General features: G+C 42.1%; 1 protein-coding gene across 1 annotated transcript; it reads right to left on the bottom strand.

Moving 5' to 3' along the window:
* Positions 1 to 711: 711 nt before the first annotated feature.
* On the bottom strand, positions 712 to 11,311 carry LOC115377369 (chromobox protein homolog 2-like). The gene is made up of 5 exons (XM_030077048.1): positions 11,201 to 11,311; positions 11,067 to 11,110; positions 6,743 to 6,808; positions 4,566 to 4,635; positions 712 to 4,363 (listed from the first exon to the last, which is right to left on the bottom strand). The coding sequence occupies exons 1-5, from the start codon at positions 11,264 to 11,266 to the stop codon at positions 2,849 to 2,851; spliced, it is 1,761 nt and encodes a 586-aa protein (XP_029932908.1). The 5' UTR covers positions 11,267 to 11,311; the 3' UTR covers positions 712 to 2,848.
* Between the last annotated feature and the right edge of the window lie 9,217 nt (positions 11,312 to 20,528).

Consider the following 20,528-nt stretch of genomic DNA (forward strand, 5'->3'; position numbering starts at 1 on the left):
TTTAAGTATTATTTTGAACACCTGGCGGCGCAGTAGATGCACCGTTGTAAATGTAACGGCCTCGGTTGTAGATACAAACCAGGTATGTTCATCTCTTTCTAATCAGCTGACTGATTAACTGATAAATAAGAAACTAAAGCGCAAAAAACACCTGGAAAATCCATTTTTGGGGTCTGCGCAGGTTTTTATCACTTCACTGCTGCAGCCTCAATATAGACCAGAATGCACTGCTGCAGCCTCAATATAGACCAGAATGCACTGCTGCAAGGTGGCGTGACTGCGATCATGAACACATGTAACTGGCAGCAGGTGAGTGATCATTTTCAGGCTATTTTCATGACAATGTTCACGTTCCCACCTTTGATTGAAACAGGGAAATAAGATCAAGCCCTTGTCCAGAGGTTGTCTAAAGGCATTCTGGGAAATGTAGTACTTCACTAACTGCAGTAGAAATAGAAGAACGAGTGGGTCGACTGAAACAGAAGATGAAGACACTTGATCTTTGTAAAATAACTCGTGGAATGTACTGAGGATGATAAATGATAACCAGCAGGAGAGCCGAGGAGGGTTTTCTCTTTGGAGCGGTTCAACCACAGAGGCCTGACTTGCTGTGTAACGGCGACACCTGCTGGCACAGAGGTGAGCTGCAAGTGCACAACAACACAGCTCCCAGGTCATGATGCATGCAAATGACTGGACTCCAGGCAGGTCACTGTTTAGCACCTGTTCTCATTAGGTACCGGCGGTTTATTCCAAATACCTTCAAAATGGCAGGGAGGCACACAGGCTACGAGTATCTGAAGCTAGTAAGCCATATAAGCACCAGATAGAGATAGATATCACAAGAAAAAAAAAAAAAACAAAACATATTTACAAATATAAATTAAAACATATTTCAACCCAAAGCGACTTAAGTGTGACTGTCATGGGGGCGCTCGTATTAAAACGGTACAAAAACCGGAAAAGTAAAAATGGCGATGATGAAGTGTTTCAGAAATCAGACACATCTTATAGACTTACAGTACATAGTGCAAGGAATACTGTCGATACAAATAAAATTAGATAAAAAAAAACGAACAAAAAAAAAACAATAAAATATGAACATAATAATGATTCACATTCGCGACACCTTTGGTCCAAAGAGAACTGAAAGATTAAAAAACCTCAGATGGATATGTGGATGTGTGATAAGTTTACCGACCACAGACAGACTTCACTTTGTTTAGTTTGTTTTTTTTGTTGTTGTTTTTTCTGTTTTTGTTTTTTTACATGCTGCCCCGGCTACAGACACGTTGTACTTTCGTTTAAAAAGGTCCAACACACACAATGATCAGGAGTCCCCGCTGAGCTCTGAGAAGAACAAGAGGCACTGGAGAGGCCGACGTTTACATCCATCGAGTGTTTCTGGGCCCCGTTTCCACCTGGGATTAAAAAGTGACGACACATCGATCCCTTCAGCCCCTTCAGGTCGTTCACGCTTGAGATTTAGACGCATTTTCTTTGAATTCTGCTCGCACTGTGATCAGATCTCATAACTGCATTTAATTTTGATGAGCAAATGATATTTCTTTAGCCATTTTTACCACGTAAAGACGCCAATCATCGTCTGACTCCAGCTTCATTAAGATCACGATACCCTCCTTTCCTCTGCTCATATAATTATTATTAATTAACATTAGTACATTGATTTGTTTTGTTTTTGGCTGCCAGTCAGACTAAGGAAGACAAAAGGAGCCATCAGACTTAAAAAAGAAAAAAAAGACTTTCCGGCTCTTGTGATTTGTCTCCCTCTTGTGGCAGTAAATTAAATTCTGCTTGGAAAAAAAAAAATACACTTTCAGGTTGTTTTCCGTCTTCAGGAGAGAAAAACAGGCGGCAAATCCTTTTTAGTGACTGATGAAATCAGCAGATGAGGGAACTGGCCAAGCTAAACCTGCAAGTTTCAGTAGAAATTGCAAAGTGTGGATTGAAGTAAAATGCACCAATGAAGGTCGGTGCCACAGACAGCAGCTTCATGATGCTGCCATACTGTTCAACGCAGGGAGGTGAAAGACTTTATAGTTAAAGTAGTTAAAAGTATAAAACTGAAATCAGCAGCAGGCCTGGTCATCAGAAATCTTCACTTTTGAGGTGGAGGAAGACGTCGACGTTCTCAGGAGGCAAAAGAAATAACAAGGCGTCGTGTCAGCAGCGTTCACAGAAACTTTCAGCTGCTGTGAATATTTCTGCAGTGACTTTTTCACCACCGACAAGAGGAACGAGGCAAAACTCAGTCATGAAGTTTCCTCCTCACTAATGAGATCAAAACTTCAGACTCCAGCTGAGATCTGATCACAGTCCGAGTGTGATATGTGCTCTTTGTTGTATCGGGTTTTTCATTATTCAGATAAAACGTCCAGATGAAAATCACTTTTTAACTCCAGGTGTGAACGGGGTCTAAACCTCAGGGCTCCTACACAGATTCAACTCGAAAACAGACTTTCTGCAGATCCTCTGTGAGCGGATCTCAGTTTCACATTCGGTGCGATGTGCTTGGTCTTATCGCTCTACAGGTGAAGATCATCGTTCACAGCGACAGGTGTGACACGTGAGAAGATGGCAGTCTGAAACCACAGAAAGCATGTCGTTGTGTGTATAAAGGGACAGTACAACATATTTCGTACTTTCCCTGGTTTTTGTGCAATTGCCAAACTTTCAACATGTGTTGATGACAAAAGTCCTTCTCTGTGCATTTCCAGACTGTGTGTGTAGGAGCCCTGAGCCGACGGGGGAGGGGCGTACTGAGGCGGTGATGTCACCGCCATCGACTGTCAGTCCAGCTGAGCTGCAGTGTGGCGCGTCGGCGTCCTCAGTGATTCCGCGAGTTGAAGAATCCGACGCTGGTGGGCGACTCCTTCACCGTCACCGTGATGAAGTTGGCCGTGACGTCGGTGACAAACACGTGCTCCAGGAGGCTCCGGGCCGGCCGCCAGTCCGTCTCCATGTCCATGTCTAGATCCACGGAGACGGCGCCGAGGCTAGGCCTGTTGCCGGGAAACAGGGAGGCGTTGCGTTCTGATTCGCTGCTGCTGCTTTCGTCGGAGTCGCCGGTGCTGAGCTCGTTCAGGGTCCGGCTTTGAGAGCCGAGCCCGTGTTTCCTCTCGTCTTGCCGCCCGCTGACACTCGCCTTCTCCGCTCGGCTGTTGGCGCGGCCGGAGCTGCTCCCCGCCGTCTTGCCGTCTCTCTCAGTCTGTATGAACGTCTCCTTCCCCCTGTCCTCTCTTAACCTGCCCTGCTCTGCGCCGCTGCTCGCTGCCAGGCCGGAGCGCTGCCCGCTGGCTGACATCCGCGTCTCCTTCATGCTCGCCGCTCCTCCTTTCCCGACAGGGCTCGCGCTGCTCCTCAAGCTGGACCTCGATGCCACGGCGCCGCTTGTGCTGTTTCCCTGAACGCTGCCGGGCGGCGGCTTGCTGACGCTCTGCAGGTTGAGCGCTCTGAGGCTCAGCGCCTGGCTGGCTCGGGCCGAGGGCGGTGGCGAGGAGGTCGGCTTGGAAGCGCCGGAGCTGTGCTGCTGGTGTTGACCCGCCCCGGTCTGACCGAGGCCGTCCTGCCTCCTCTGGCCCAGCGGGGAACGCTGAACTGCTCCGCCCGCCGCCTGGCCTCCTCCGAAGCCCCCGGACAGCTTGGAGGCGCCGTGGAGGCTCAGCGAGCCTGAAGCTCCGCCTTGTTTGAGAGGCGAGGAAGACACTTTGAGCGACTCTCCTCTGCTGCCCTCTGAGATGGAGCGCTTGAGGTCGGAGGAGGAGCTCTTGCTGTGAGGGGAGGGGCTGGCCTTACTGTGGGAGGAGGAGGAGGAAGGAGAGGAGGTGGAGAGCGAGCGGCTGGCCCACATGCAGTTGAGGGCGCCGGGTTTGGAGGAGCTCGTCTGGGAGAAGGAGCCGGTGGAGCTCTGGGATCCGGACCCCGCCTCGTCCCGGGACGTCCTGCTCAGCCCCGTGTAGGTGAAGCTGGCGGGCTGCAGCGGCTTCTTCACCCCGGACCGAGGCTCCTCCCTGGGCGGCTCCCGGTGCGGCCGCAGTGACTGCTGGAGGCGCGGCGGCGGCGGCGGAGGCGGCGGCGGCGGCCGGCTCTTCGCCTGCCGTAAAGCCCTCAGGTCCGGGTGCAGCGGCTTCCTCCCGCGCTTCTTCCGGACGGGCTCGGGCTTGGCGAGCATGATCTGGGGCCTCTTCTGCGGCACCGGGTGCAGGTCCCGCACCCGAGGGCCCGGCTTCGCCTTCTTCGCGTGGTCTTCATCCTCTGAGGAGGAGGAGGAGGCGGAAGACGAAAGGCCAGATGACGAGGAGGAGGAGGAGCGGCTGTCTTTCGTGGCAGTCGGTGCAGGTTCCTAAAAAGATGAACACAGCGGTTTGTATAGTGAGGTGGGACGGCTTGTGAACCATTAACCTCTTAAACCCATTTTCCCTTAAAATTCCCCTCAAGCAGCTTTTTCCCACATGTTAGGACAGCATCACATCCCTCCAAATCTGAAATCAAATTGACAGCCAGAGCGTCTGAGCAGCTGATTCAACAGAGCGGTGAGGGATTACCAGGATTTTCCGTGGACGTCCTCTTGGCCTTTTCCCTTTCTTCTGGAACAGCAGCTCCCGCTCTTGTTCTCTGGAAAATAAAACACAGTTGCAGTGACGGATACGAACGCGGGTCCACGTCCACAGACGAAAACAAAACAAAAAGGATAAAATCTCCAAAATGCGCCGCCATCTGCTGCCGTGCATCGTAAGACTCCGAATAATTCACAAGGATGAGATTTGATTTTTTTTTTTTTTCTTTCTTTGAACCGAACCTGAAAATTAGGTCTTGCTCCACATTCTGCAGACACTTAACGACTATCAGGAGAATGACTTGCCTTCAATTTCGAGTCCTTAATGTTTGTGGCGGTGCGGTGACCTAATTTGCCGCTCCATCACGGCATTGTGCGGTGCATTTTCAGGCTTCACTTCACGCAGACTAATGGGGTCTGAGCTTTTCCAACCAAACTAAAAATACCTCTGCTGCGGCTGCACGGGCGGCCAGGGACAACCACCGACGAGGTGCGTTCGATTCAAATGAAACGATTTAACGGCTGTGACCCGCTAAACTTTCCGGTCAAAGATAATATGACGATGATGAAAAATGTTCCTCGACGACCTTTTTTTTTTTCCATGATGAAGACGAGACGAGGCGAGCTGAAAACAGATCACAGATAATAACGACTATGACGATGTGTGTGTTTGGTTTTTTTAACCCTCTGAACCCCAAGCAGTTTTGGGGTGTTTTCTGCTCCCCTCACATTTTGGCCATTCAAAAATGTCTTTCACACAGTATGAAAGAGTTATAGTGCCATAAATAATAAAAAAAATAAAAAAGGCAAACTGATTTTTTTTGATAATTTATTTTACAAAAATCGAGAAACATTGGAATAAATGTACAGAACATTTTTTCAGGTGCCCACAAGTGTCACTGATCCAGGAAAAAAAAAGTAGGGCTTCACATGATTTATTTCCTGAAATATTAACATTTTTCCAACCTGTATAAACTTAGCCGTTTTTACTGCCTTGTGCCCTTCCATGTTACTACTGCTGCCTACACACTGAAATTCAGTGAATTTTTGTCACGCGACTGTTGGGCTCACCTGAATCAATCAAGATGTCTCAGATCCGCTGAAGACCGCAGAATTTTCTGTTTTTTGAATGATCTGGATTGAGTAAACGACTATTTTTTGGCGAATTGTTGAATGGAGCATGTATAATAAAATGATTCGAATGAAAAATCACTTTTTTAGGCTTAGTTTCGTCCTTTTTTCTACCGCTAAACGGAAGTCGGGCATGTTGCATTCAGGGACCGTTGGAAAATTCAAATTCTGATGAAAAAATAGGTTTTTAAAGCTTCCAGCTATGATAAACTATTGAATTTTGGCGATTTTTTAGAAAATACATGTCTTTCTATCCCGCCGGCGGGTTTGGGGTTCAGGGGGTTAATTAACGAGGCGAAAATGTTATCAGCAGACTGTGTAACATTAAAAAAAAATCCCCCCTCTGATGCGCCTCTCAAAATATAACCTCACAGTGTGGCGCCCTGTGATTGGTTGAACTGGTTGCATGAGGGCAGAGCCACAGCCACACAGAGTTCACTGTGATTCAAAGTCAAAGGACGGATCCTTTGCAGCTGCAGGAAATCAAACACAGAAACTGAAGAGAGGAAGTCGAGTCTGTTGGTTTGCAGTGAAGCAGCTCCTGTCGCAGATTTCATCCACTAAAACTGGACTAAAGACAAAGATAATTCAGATTAAGACTAAAATGTGAGGGAGGAGTATTTTCTGCTTAATTATCAAAATCAATACCTGAATTTGTTCTTGAAAATACGCTTTAATTTCAGCTTTAGAATTCGAGGATTTTCAGAATTCAACAGTTGAAAACGTTTAAGGGATTTATGTATGGATTAAGATATTTTGAGGTGCATTAACTTAACTCTAAGCAGATTTGAGATTTTAATGTTGAAATGCACAACTCACTGATTATAATAATAACTTTGTGTTAATAATTTTAAAACACTGAAGGGAAAGAAACATTAAAAATCAATAAAAACCAGACTGGATAAAACAGGAAACCAAGGAGTTACGTTAAAGGCCGTGGTGTGGTGTGGGTTCAGGGGGGGTGTAAGGTAAGATTAAGGCCACATTAAGGGTTTTGTGTTTCATAGTGCATGCAAAACACACACACACACACACCTCTTGTGGAAAGCTGCCAGTAGTCTGGGGTCCAAAATGTTCTCCTCCGGCTCCCAGCTGTTGTGCCTGGAAACAACGGAGAGAGAATTTGGTGAAACAGAAACAGAAAGTCTTTTTAATGCAAAAAAAAAAAAAAATAAATAAAATCAAAGGTGATCAGACAGGACACAGCACAGCAGACAAGAAATCCAGATTATAATCCAGCAGGACACAGCAGCCCTTCCTCCTTGAAGATGTAGGTAACCACATACGAGGCGGCGTTTTTCTGCGGCACCAGATGTATTTATTTAGATTTAATATTTATTCAGATTTTTCCTTCAGCGGGCCTAAAGGTATCATTCCACAACAGTAGGGGGCAGTATGCACAGGAATTACGCTTGTTTAAGTGTGCGCTGAAGAAGAAAGACGGCAGCTGCTTCTCGGCTCGTCCAAAGGAAACACAGCGAGTCGTGGATGGAAGGATTTTGCATTCGGAGGATAATAATAAAACACAAAACAAAATATGCAAACGGTTCCACTGAAGTTTCCTGTTAAATAATAGTTTCTTTTTCTGATTATGCATAAGCCTGTTTATTTTTTCTATATTTTACTCATGTCTCTACTGGGTACTGTAGTTGAAATTCTGTGAGTCTAAAAAGTCGACTTATTCTTTGTTTTAAATATGTGGATTTTCAGATTTGAATAAAGGAGTGTACTCTGAAGGAAATGGGATTTTTTTCCCTTTTCTTTCCTTTTTTTTTTTTTTTTTTTAAACTGTGGTATCAAAAAAGGGATCAAGAATCGTGAAAATTCACTGGTATTGATTTTGACTCCTCCTCCGAGAAACATTTTGAATTATTACACTGAAGGCCGCTAAATCTCCAGGACTGGATGATGAAGTGGATTTTCTGCCGTTTTTCTAATTTCTTTTGTTTCCTAAGATAATATCACTAGTTAGAATTTATAAGGAAAAACCACAATATCTGTCTATTTATCCGTTATACACACAGAGCCTCCAGTGACTCATTATTTACACATACAGTGTCTTTATCTCTTTTACTGCCACCTGCCTGAGTATAAAATATTATTTAATCTGGCAATCTGGATATGCTCTCTTAATCCCTTCTATATGCTTCTTACTATAAACTCCTATAGCTGCTTGAATTTGGGTATTTCACAGAATTAAAGGGAGCAGGAAAGGAAATTAATGGCTCAGCAGCTGGACTGGATTAGATCAGATTGGATTAGATTATACAGGTGGACACTGAGTGCATATTTATAAATCATTTCCTTGTTGCTTTTCGGTCTGTACAACTCAATTATTATTATTTTTTCCCAATGTAATGGGATATTTGCTGGGTTTTAGTGGACTTTCACTAATTATTTACTTTTTATTGTATGTTTTCTTTGGCAATTATGCCTATATGCGGGCTGTGGTGTAGGTTTAGCGCCCTCTTGTGGCCAGGTACAAAGCCTTAGATGGTAGGATGACATGCCACCCACAGCTGGTATATAATCCCTGCAGATTGTGTGTTTGTCAGACCCTGAAGACGGACAGTCGATACGCGTTGCTCTGCTCAGCTGCCTTGCTCATATAATCAATAAATTACCAGGCCTTAGTTTTCTGCACTTAAAGAAAAATATCGAGCAAAGACTTTCCAGGATTTGGTGTCTGGAGAGAGACTGCAGGGTGAGACATCTTGATTTTTTTTTAAAATGTGAAATCACGGATATGAATGGCGACTCCTCTCTTTGTCGTTTTATTTGAACATAATGATATCTGCACTAATCGCCCGTCGTTTTCTGTGATATTTCCAGGTTTGATGGCTCGTTCCCTGTCGTTATTGTACACTAACCTACTTTTTTCCATGTTGCATGAGGATCCAGTGTGTAAGTGGATCAGGTGTGCGCCTCCTCCTGTTTTACTGAACAAAAATCACGTTCATATTGTGCACCGGGCACCTTATATTTTCCTACATTTATGTTTTGGACCATAAATATAATTTTCCTCCTGGCGTTACGCAGGTGTTCCTCAGGTTAAAAGGACAGTTATATGTTTGTCTGCAAAATACATGCGGGTGAGCAGATGCACGCTGTGAAATTAGAAAGATTTATTCAATCTGAGGCCGGGCTACATGCACAAGATCAAATATTACAGTATGTTTGACTGAATATCTCAGTGATGATACGTGACAAAACTGTAGGAGGGTTACAGGTGCCGTCATATGATGTTCTCACGCAAGATTTTTGATTAAAAAAAATAATAAAATAATAATAATGTATAATAATTTTGTATCTTCTATAAGTAATGACTGTTAAATGACTGATGGACAGACCATCCATTTATTTTATTGCTTTATTTATTTTGAGAAAGGGGCTGCGAATGTAAGACTTTCTTCTTCCTGTCCCTTTTCGATCGTGGAATGAAACAAATGTAACAAACTTGATAATCAAACTGATTGATTATGAACTATTGTTTCCATGATACGGAATAAAAATGAAAGGTGATCAAAGCATTGTGGATGTCATAAAGACGCGTGTAGAAGCAAATAACAGAAAACTGCCTCATATTACCATACCCAAAATCCCTAATTTGGCCAATAAAATTATACTTTTTGTAATACAGTTTTTTTTTGGTAGTGTGCAGGTGTTCTTCAGGTTTAAGCTTCATGTTTATATGCAAAATACATGCAGGTGAGCAGATGGACCCTGTGCATTTAGAAAAATTTGTATTAATATTAATTTTATTCAATTTTATGGCCGGGCAATATGCACACAATCAAATATTCGAATATCTCTGACTGAATACCTCAGTGTTGATTAGGGCTGAGCGATATGATAAAAATAATAATAATAATAATAATTTTGTGACTGCGATATGATATGATGAAATACGATTTTGGTTAAGAACGATCATGTTTGTATCATCATTTTAATTTTCACTGATTTAAAAAAAAAAAAAACTGTTAAATTGTTGAAACTGTGATTTTTACTGGGGTTTTTACCAAACGATTTTTTTTTTTTTTTTATGTCTGTAGAATATGATTTGTACACCTGGTCGCCTCTGTAACCTGGCAATATTGTGATTTTACTAATAATTTGATTAACTGTTCAGCCTGTGTGTCGATATGTGGTAAGATTGTAGGAAGATGCACAAATTTTAATTAACAAAATCAGATATGTGGATGTCATTAAGACGCCCATAGAGCAAAAAACAAAAAAGTGCAATAAGTGCTTCAAAATCAGGAAAACACAACATTCCTGCTGGATCATAACCCCCAAAAACCAAAACCCCACATTATGATCAGGGGTGTAAAACCAGACCATGAAGAAAAACAAACAAACAAACAAACAAACTGTACACAACACACCCTACGCTGTGCAGTGTTACACACCCACCCACCGTATGAGAGCCACACACACACTTACAGAGGAATTCATCAGATTTTTTAATGTGTGTTGATTTCATATTGTCATCCCAAATCTCTGAACGATTTTTTTTTTTTTGTAAATAAGACAAAATGTAGTGTACATTAGAAATGGAAGTAGGTTTTTTTTAGCTTTTCTGATGTACAAAACAAACCGAAATCATGACCAAAAATAAATAAATAAATCGCAATACAAAATCGATTACTATATATTTACTATGCTATACTATATAGAATATATACTATATTATAAAAAAGCAACATACTGCCCAGCCCCTAAGTCAATTAACACTGGACTGCAGGACCTCTGATCTGCCTGCAGCTGGGTTGCACACACACACACACACACACACACACACACACACACACACACACACACACACACACACACACACATCAGGCCTCTATTAATAGAGAAAAAAATAGAGTCTGGGTTTTGCTAGTGGCTGTGGTGCGTTCAGGGAGCCTTTTAACACCCAGCCTGGGTCAGGTTTCCACATCAGCCCTGCGCTGCTGTATGTGTGTGTGTGTGTGTGTGGCGAGTTTTCAGCCTGGGATGGTCTTCTGCTGTGTGTGTGTGTGTGTGTGTGTGTGTGTGTGTGTGTGTGTTGCTGGTAGCATCAGCTGCTGAGGAGAAGCCAAACAGGAGGAAGAAATGGCTGCTCCACCATCGTTTTAGCCATCAATGTGTGTGTGTGTGTGTGTGTGTGTGTGTGTGTGTGTGTGTGTGTGTGTGTGTGTACTGAAAAATGAAAACACCGGGGTGAAACACACAAATGCACAGCAGCGACGGCCAACACACACACACACTCACTCACATACACACTCACACACTCACACACACACACAGAGCGTACACAGCGCTGTCATTGTTTGTGCGTTAGCCACGGCGGCTAACAGACAGGCTAGCTACTTACTTGGACGACCACCCTCTCCACTTCACCAAATACTCAAACTTGCCCTGCGGAGGAAGAGAAAAGCGCGGTGAGGAGGAGGAAGCGCCGCCGGGAGGAAGAGCACCGAGCGCGGAGCCGCCCGCCGTCTTTCTTACCTTCCTGGGCCGTTTGCTCAGGATGCACTCCGCGTCAAATACCTGGCCGACTGTTACCCCCTCCATGGCTCCGGCAGCCCCTCTTTATTTACGAGCCGAGCAGAAGGCGCGTTTGTCCTGCCGCGGCCGCCGTAGCTGCGCCGCCGTCAGCGCAGCGGCTCTCGCCCAATGAGAAAAAAATAGAAATAAAAAAAAAAAAAGAAGAAAAGAGAAGAGGTGCTTTGTTGTTTTATGGAAATGATCGAGAATCACTGAACAGCATGAAATAATGTTAGCTTTAAAAATTAAAAATAATAATAATAATAAAAAAAATAAAATAGAATAAAATAATTGTGATTAACTGGAAATTGGAGGTTTTATTTTGTGTGTTTTTCACTGACTTTTCAATGCGCTGCCAGTGGTACACAAAATGACTCAGTGGTAAGTTTGAATGTAAATAAATAAATAAATAAATAAATAATAAAATACACACACATATTTCAGGTAATTATTTTTTATATACATTATAAATATATATATTTTTATTTATATATAAATTAAAAAATACACATGTATACACACACACACACACACACACACACACACACACACAAATATATTTTTAAAATTTCTTTTTAAAGAAATGCAGTCACATTGCAAACTGTTTGGATGTGTCCTTTGTTTCCCTCCATTGTAACTTTGTGTAATGTTAAATGAGCACGAAAAAAAAACTAATTTCAATGAAAGATCAGTCAATAAATCAATAAATGACTTGTGGGGTTAGGGTTAGAGTCACATCTGTTTCTGTTTAAACCAGCGAGCACAACACACACGAACCGCTTCAGTTTGACAGTAACAAACAAACAAATAAACAAATTGAATAAATAATAAAACAATAGTAATAAATCAAAAGATGACTGTCACACAACTGAAATGAGGCTGATTTTCTCTGCAATCACTTATTGTTATTGTCATTAATGATATTATCATTAGTTAGTCCGTGTCCAACAGAATTCTGTTTACTTCACTTTATTCCATCCATTAAAAAAGATTCATTTTCAACAGGAGGAGCACGAAAAAAGATGGAAAAAGATCTCTATGAAGTATGCTGTAGTTTTTTCCAAACCTTTAATAAATTCTATAATAAATCCTATATTCAGTTTTCAGGAGAAATTATGATGTTATGATAATAAACAAAGAGTCAAGTGTGTATCTGATTTATAGTTTTTATTTTTAAATGCATTGCACTGTGAGGCCACAAGGTGCCGCTGTTTATCTGGATATGGATGGAGCTTGAAGGGTTTGTGTGTATGTGTGTGTGTGTGTGTGTGTGTGTGTGTGTGTGTGTGTGTGTGTCCTGTCTTCCTCAGTGATGTACAGAGTAAAACAGATGAAGAGCAACCACCACGGCCAATAAAAACCAACAAATATATAATAAATAAATAAATACAAACAATTCCCTTCTGCCTTTGAATAAAATAAAATCAAATAAAATCAAATTAAATAAAATTAAATAAAATAAAATTAAATTAAATAAAATTTAAAAAAATTAAACTAAATAAAATAAAATAAAATAAAATAAAATAAAATAAAATTAAAGTTGCCTCACAGTTCATGGTGGTTGAGGTGTGGTTCCAGCTCCTGCAGCGAGGCTTCATGCTAACCCGTGTGTGTCCACTAGGGGGCAGCACAGAGGCTCTGTCAGCATCTGGAGGTGAAAGCTTTTAAAGGGACATTGTGATTGTAGCTATTCGTTGAGAATGAGATGTGTTTTGTTTTATTGATTTAATGGAAGATTGAATGTGGTGGCACATGTGGCGGAAAAGGCGTGCATTATTTGGAAAGCCGGTCATGTGAAGCTGCTTTGCTGCTATTATTATGTTTTACAGCCTCTGAGAGAATAAATCCTCCTGCCTGGCTGGCAAGGAGGAAGTTGTCCTTGTCTCCTTCATCATCATCTTCATCAGCCAGACCAGTGACACACACACACTGGACTCTCAAAATGAAGTGTTCCCTTCTCTGCTCATGAAATCCTGTCCTCGTGACGAGTGACGTTTACCACAAACAGCTGATCCTCCGTCGTGTTCCAGGTGATTTCCAAGCCTCTCGCTGCTGTTTCAGTTTCACTAACAACAAGACAGACAGCAGCAGGTCCCAGAAGGTCTGCCTCTGCTGCACAAAGCCAGAACAGGAGGAAGGACGTGACTGTTGATGATGATGATGATGATGAGGATGATTTTCCTTACGCTGCTTTCCTGTATCCCCACACCGATTCCTCACCCTGTGCACTGGGACGGCCTGCTGATGATGTCACTCGTGTTTTCATGTTGTTTCTGATACAAACTTGACCTTTAGCAATGCTCATTTCCACAACAACAACAACACAACAACTTAGATATTCTTAATTTTCCCGAACACAGTCACTGTCTGATGTAACCAACTCTTTGGCTGAGCAACCTATTGTTTTTATCAGAAGATTAAAAAAAAAAAAAAAAAAAAAAAGATAAGGGAATATCACATAATATTTGAATCTGTGCATACATTTGATGATAAAAAAAAGAAGATAAAAGGGAGAGGGTATACTAGTCTTCACAATTTAAACAGTCAACAAGCAAAGACGTTGCTGCCCCCAAACCAGAAACTCAGTTGAGCTAATATCTCTGGTCCAGGCCGCAACCAGAAGTGGGCGTGGCCACATGTGGACCAACTTGTTGGCAGCTGCATGGCGAGTCCGAAGACACCCCACATGACCCCCTTTGGAAAAAAAAAACCCATCATAAGTGGGCGTGTCTTGTGACAAAAAGGGCGTGGCATGGAAGGAAGTGGGCGTGGCCATGTGTCGCCTAAGTTGTCGGCATGTGCACGGCAAGTCCGAGGACACCCCACATGACCCCCTTTGGAAAAACAGCAAAAGTGGGTGTGGCCCGTGAGGAAATGGGCGTGGCCCAATCTGTATGTTAAGTTAATATGTTGCTCCACAGCCCAGGACAAACCCTGCGTCCACATTTTGTCCTGTTACACTGATCTCTTGGGACGTCCTGCGACCGTTTGTGTTATGCCACGCCCCCCTGCCACGCCCTCTTTTTTTACTGAACGGCCTGTGAAGGTAATCTGGTTCTTCGTCTAACCTGGTTCTGCATTAATTTAACGATGATTGATTAAAAATGATTTATAAGTGAAAACCAAGTCAAACCAAATGCAACCGTGTGTAACAGCTCATCTCATGTTGGGACTATGTTTCTGGTTTATTGAAACGTGTTTAAATATTTCGGTGGTTTTATCATCTCTGCGTGCTGTGTGTGTGTGTGTGTGTGTGTGTGTGTGTGTGTGTGTGTGTGTGTGTGTGAACGTTCATACACACACAGCCCGCTCTGCTTGGCTCTGCTCAGTCTTTGTCATGTTCCGCTCTCTTTTCCAGGCCAAAACACAAAGTTTTAATTAAGACGCAGTCAAGCAGTCGCCCTCACAGGTCTGTTCTGTCAGGCACCAGCGCGCACACACTCTCACTCGCACACACACACACACACTCTCACTCACACACACACTCTCACTCACACACACACTCTGGAATAGGCAAAGGCATCTGGTCTTTCATGGTACTCGTGGCTGCTGAGAGTTTTAGACAGAGGCTGAGCGTGCGCACACACACGCGCACACACACACACACACACACACACACACACACACACACTAACACACACACAGTCCCAGTGGAGCTGCTCAGCTTGCAGGGAGGTCACCTTTTCATTTCTTCTCTCAGCTCTTGCCTCTGTGTTGCAGCAGTCGGCCGGCGCCATTTAAAGTCCGAGGCAGCAGAGGAGCTTGTTGTGTTTCTGTTGTTTATGCAGCCTGAAACACACACACACACACACACACACACACACACACACACACGAACAAACAACTCATCACATTCAACCAGAGCAGAGCCGAGGAGCTGCTGGTGTGTTGTATGTTCACTGTCTGCATTGTTTTATTGATGAGAATAATTTTGTTTTCCGTTAAAAAAGGATAACAGACTTAATCCCGCCGCAGCACAGAGACTGTGTTCATGGATTACACCATGTCCAGTTTACAGTCTGACTGCTGTTTATGCTGGCATGTATATTAGGTCATGTTATGCTATGTTATGACATGTTTAATTACATGTTATATCATGTTACGATATGTTATATTATATGTTTAGTTTTATATGACATGTTTTCATTATGTTATGCTATGCTGCTATGACATGTTATGTTATGATTTGTAACGACATCATATGTTATGCTATCTTATGGTTTTTATGGTTATATGTCATGATACATGATATGATATGATACAATATGATATGATGAGTTCTGTTCTGTTCTATTAAGTTATGATGTGATATATGTTGAAACGTTATCTTATGTCAATGTATCTCGTGTTACATTACGTTACGTTATATTTTGTGTTACACTGTGACATGATATGTTATATAACGATATGCTACAATTCGTTACAATATGTTACGTTACGATATGTTACAATATGATACATTACATTACATGATAAGTTATGATATGTCATGATGTATTACGTTATGATATGATATGGTATGTCATGACATTTATTTTATTTTATTTTATTATTTTAAGTGAGCTGACGAAAGCTTAGTCATGTAAGAAGGAGAGGCAAAATAAACTAAGGCTTCAGCCTATACCTTTTCGGTCAGTGTCTATTTGTATATATCATATATTTGTTTTGGTTTTTCAGTACTGAAAGGAAATTAAATATTATTCATTTATTGTTTAAAAATATGTGTATAAGATATTGTTTATTTATATGTGTATTTGATTTCTGCAAGTTGACCGAAATAAATTCACTAAACTAAACTAAAACATGTTATGATGTGTTATGCTATGTTATGATATGATGTGGTATGCAGTGTTACATGTTATTCTATGTCATGTTATGGTATGATGTGTTATGCTTGTTTATTAGACAACTCTGGCTAATAAACGAGCGGCGTGTGAGTCATGTGACTTTTGTTTACAGGCCCTGGTTTTGTTGTAACCTGAACCGACCAAACCGAGGCGAGTCACTGGAGAGCCAAGACAACAAACGGCAGGAGTGATCGATGGCAGCCGAGCACTGCGGTGATAAAAACTTCAATTTAGAGAAAGGACACTGTGGAAATTGCTTCAATACTCTCTCTCTCCCTCTCTCCCCCCCTCTCTCTCTCTCTCTTTGTCTTGCTCTATCTGTTTGTGCCGCAGGAGTGGATTTCACTTTAATAGCCTTCCCGCCTCTTCCTCTCTCGCTCCATCTCTGTTATTCCGTCCACACACTCTCCTTAGGCTTGATGAATGACGGGAGCAGCGAGGGACGGCAGGCAGGGAAGCACCTTGTGTTCTGTGGATGCAACACACACCACCGCCGTTACTGCGCCCAAATATTGAGATTTTCAGGATGAAGGGAAAGCTTATTTTGAAGCAAAATGACAAAGAAGAGTTAAAATAATGCACTGAAAGTTTTTGAATCAAATTTTAAAGGCTGAGAGGAAAACAAAAACCAACACATAAATGACGTAAATCACCGTAAATCCAATTAAGGAGTGCAAGAACACAAATTTTACTATGATATAGCTTTTCCACAGCAGCAGAAATATGATGTATTTCTGATATTTCTCTCCACGCTGTGTTATTATGTAGGAGAGGGTGGTGAGGATTAGCACGATGGAAAGCAGGGCAGCGAGACAGAGAGCCAGATCGAGAGAGACAGGCGTGACTCTGCTGCAGAAAATCACAAAGTTATGAGTTCTTGACACGTCTGTTGTGTAAAAAGTTGTGATGTTGAGATGGTCAGGAAATATTTGCCGCCTCCAGGGATTCAGTCGAGGAACGAGCATTGTTACTGAGCTGAAACTCAGTTTTGTTTTTTTTTTCTCTGTTTGTTGCGTGGCAACGTTTTTCCCTCTTGCTTCCAGGGTAAAAAGGCAGTTTCAGCTGAGAAGTCGGAGCAGCCGCGCCGAAAATTCTTGCAAAGCACAGCGAGCAAGAGCTAACTCGGTGAATAATCACTTTTTATTCTTTTGCAGGCACACAACTTGGAGCAAAGCAGTTCATAGCAAAAAAATCTCCATCTGAACAGGCCATGTTGTTTCATCTGTAGGCTTAAATCTTGTTTTTCTTATCACAAGATAAATAAAAATCTGCCAGTGGGATGAGATAATCCCACTTGTTTCCAATGCAGTGAAACCTTTTGGAGTGAAAATCTTTTGAGTGTAAAAATCATCCAAATGTTAAGTTACAATACATTTTTTGTGCACAACCAAATGTTTCAAGTTAGAGGACCAACAAGACAAAACTGTTGCTGCTTCTTCTTACACAATAAACAGTAGACTGTTCATATAGCATCATGACACCTCATAAGAGAATATAGTGAGGGAATATAGTGGAGCAAAACAAATATTATAACACAGTTTAACGCACGTCACCGGGTCTCACCTGGCAGGTAAACCTCTTGTTGTGAAGTGCATTTAAGATTAAGATACATTTGATGCTGTAATTATGAGGACGGGCCAAAAACAAGCCCGTGGGTCGTTTATACAGCAGCTCATTGTGACCTATAGTTATGTTTTCAAGCAAAGCGCCCTCTACTGGTCGTGTCAAAAACAACACTGTGGTGTCGTTTTAAAGGAACAACAAAGTCCACATAAGGAGGTTGTGGATCAATCAACACACCTATCGCCCAGGTGACCCAGGTTCAAACCCAAGGTAGAGCTTCTAGGTAACTAATGTAGTGAACGCTCACTAATATTAGCTAGCTAACCTTTCCCTAACACTGGCCTTTCCCTAACCTTAACCAAGTACTTTTGGTCTAACTATTGGAGGACTCGTTGCATCTTCCATATTTATGGGAGATGAAGCCCCTTTACACATAGAATATGCAGAGTGCAGAGACAGGCTGCTCACTCAGAGAACAAAGGCTACATCAAAACTGAACATTATCCTCTCTGCAAAAATGCTCCATCTTAACAAATCCTTTGGTCTCCGATCTTATTTTTCTTTACATTAAAAAAAAAAAAAAAATCCATACTATCATGTCAGAGCTTTACAAGACAGTTTCACTTTTTCAGGATTTTTTTTTTTTGTGTGTGTGTGTGTGTGTGTGTAGGAACAAGTATAAATATGTTAAATATGTTGAAAAAAAAGCAGAATAAAGCAGATCAGCCTCTCCAATCAAGAAAATGACTCTTGATTCAACAAAAGTAACAAGTGGGATTATCTAATCCCACTGGCAGATTTTTCACCTTGTTTAAAGGAAAACAAGATTTGACCCCTGAAGGTGAGACTGGATGACTTGTTAACATGGAGATTGATTTTTTTTTTTTTTCAGTGTAAAACCCTTTAAACCCTCAGTGACGTCTTTGACGGTGATCATCAGTGCCTCAGATCTGCCGACTCAGCCTCATCACCATCACACTCATCGCTGCAGTAAACAGGTACTTTTAAAATAACTCCGGCTTCACAAACTCCTGCTGTAAGTCGGCGCTTGAGGCCCAGAGCTGTCAAGGCTGGCCAGACGCTCCCTGAGCCAAGTCCAGGCAGCCGAGCGCCTCCGACAGCTCGAGTCCGCCGGCAGCCGGCCAGCCCGTTCATTATTATTAAACCTCCGAGCCAAGCAGCCTCCTCCTCTCACCACAGGAGCCGAAACCTGAGGAACTGAAAACTGAAAACAAGGTTTACCCCATCAATCATCTCAATTCAATCATTTTAAATATTGTATTATCATTATATTAAATTATATTTTTTTATATTCAGTATTTGCAGTGGTGCAGTCCCATAGCTGGAAGCCAAATAAAAAGTGAAAAGAAACACTGGATCTGTCTGGTTGAAAATAAACTGGAGAGTGTTTATGTGCTCGGGGAATATTTGCATTTTTATGCCTCAAGGAATTTCAGCACCACAAAAAGTCACCAGCCAGTCGTCCAGTCTCAGCTCCAGCATTCAAATCCTGTTTTTCTTCAAATACCATAAACAAAATCTGCCAGTGGGATGAGATAATCCCACTTGTTTACCAAATTTTTGGGAATAATTTTGTGGTAACTTCTGTTTTTTTTTTTTTTTTTTTTTTTTTTTTTTTGGTGAATTTCCTGGTAATGCTTTACTTCTTTTCTGGTGAAACATTTCCAATAATTTTCTTGTAACTCTTGCATTAAAACACAATCTGATTTTGCCTGTAGTAATTATAAATAGAGTCTAGTTTTATTGTGTTTTTTGTCACACAGTTTTTTAAGGAACTTCATTTTTCATGTTCATCAAGTTTTCTTCCTCCTCTTTTTTGAGCTCCTCTCCTCTAAATCATGGGCCAACCAGAGAAAGCTGTAATCACTGGAATATCTTGCAGGAATAATTCTACTTTAAGGTGGATTTTATTGAAAAGTGACCTGGTGGAAGGAGAGGCTGCCCTGCAACCAAAAAGATCACAGGTTCAGTCCACTGATTTTTAACAGTTTATTTTTTTATATAGCCCGCAGCAGCTGCCATGCGTTTGATGAAGCAGCTTTGATCAAACGGAGCCCTGCAGGCCCGCTCGCGCTCTGTAAATCACTTCGGACGAGCATCAGCGAAATGTCAGAAAATGTAAATGTGTTTTGGCCTTGATGAGCTCTGGCAGGGAGGTTTGACACTCTGACTGATGCAGAGTGGCAGCAGATTTAATCTCAGTCTGATACGCCGAGTGACCAGCAGACTCCACTGGCCGTACGGTAAGTCTGGGTTTCGTGGCAGTTTATTGAGCATCCTACTTCATCCTAACCCTAACCCTAACATTGCATATACAGCTGTAACTAATGATTATTTTAATTACTGATTCATTTATTGACCCTCCTCCTCTCTTTTTTAGTGAATAAAGTGTGAAAAAAATGCTGAACGTTCATGGGAAATCAGTTTTCACATGCCTTCCTTAGTTTGACTAGCACCAAATTAACCCCCAAAGAATTAATTTTATAAAGATATGAACAGGGAAAATGATCTTTGTGATCTTAACCTGGGTATACATGGTGTGATTTTGGGCTGTTCCACATGAAAGATGACCAACATGGAAGAAACGTGCCGATATCTTCAGTCGCGGCTTCAAAAAGGTGGTCCTGCGTCGCACTGTGGGGGAGGTTCAAAGATGATTTCATCACCCAACCCATCAACCCTAATCCTAGCCTGTGTCAGAAAGTTAGGGGAACCATCTCACAATGTGACGGCTGTTATGACCTACATCTGCTGACAAACCAATAGGAATGCAGCATAAAATGACAACACTGATCAACGCGACACTGGAGCTAAACCAAATGATGGAGGCAAAACGAGCAAAATGAAATGTTTGGGAT

The sequence above is a fragment of the Myripristis murdjan genome, chromosome 19 (assembly GCF_902150065.1).
Source record: "Myripristis murdjan chromosome 19, fMyrMur1.1, whole genome shotgun sequence".
NCBI classification, from domain to species: Eukaryota; Metazoa; Chordata; class Actinopteri; order Holocentriformes; family Holocentridae; genus Myripristis; species Myripristis murdjan.

Coding starts and splice junctions, on each gene's coding strand:
- LOC115377369 (XM_030077048.1), bottom strand. CDS start 11,266: ATGGAGGGGGTAACAGTCGGCCAGGTATTTGACGCGGAGTGCATCCTG. Junction 11,111..11,200: donor TGAGCAAACGGCCCAGGAAG/GTAAGAAAGACG, acceptor CTTCCTCCGCAG/GGCAAGTTTGAGTATTTGGT. Junction 6,809..11,066: donor TGGAGAGGGTGGTCGTCCAA/GTAAGTAGCTAG, acceptor CGTTGTTTCCAG/GCACAACAGCTGGGAGCCGG.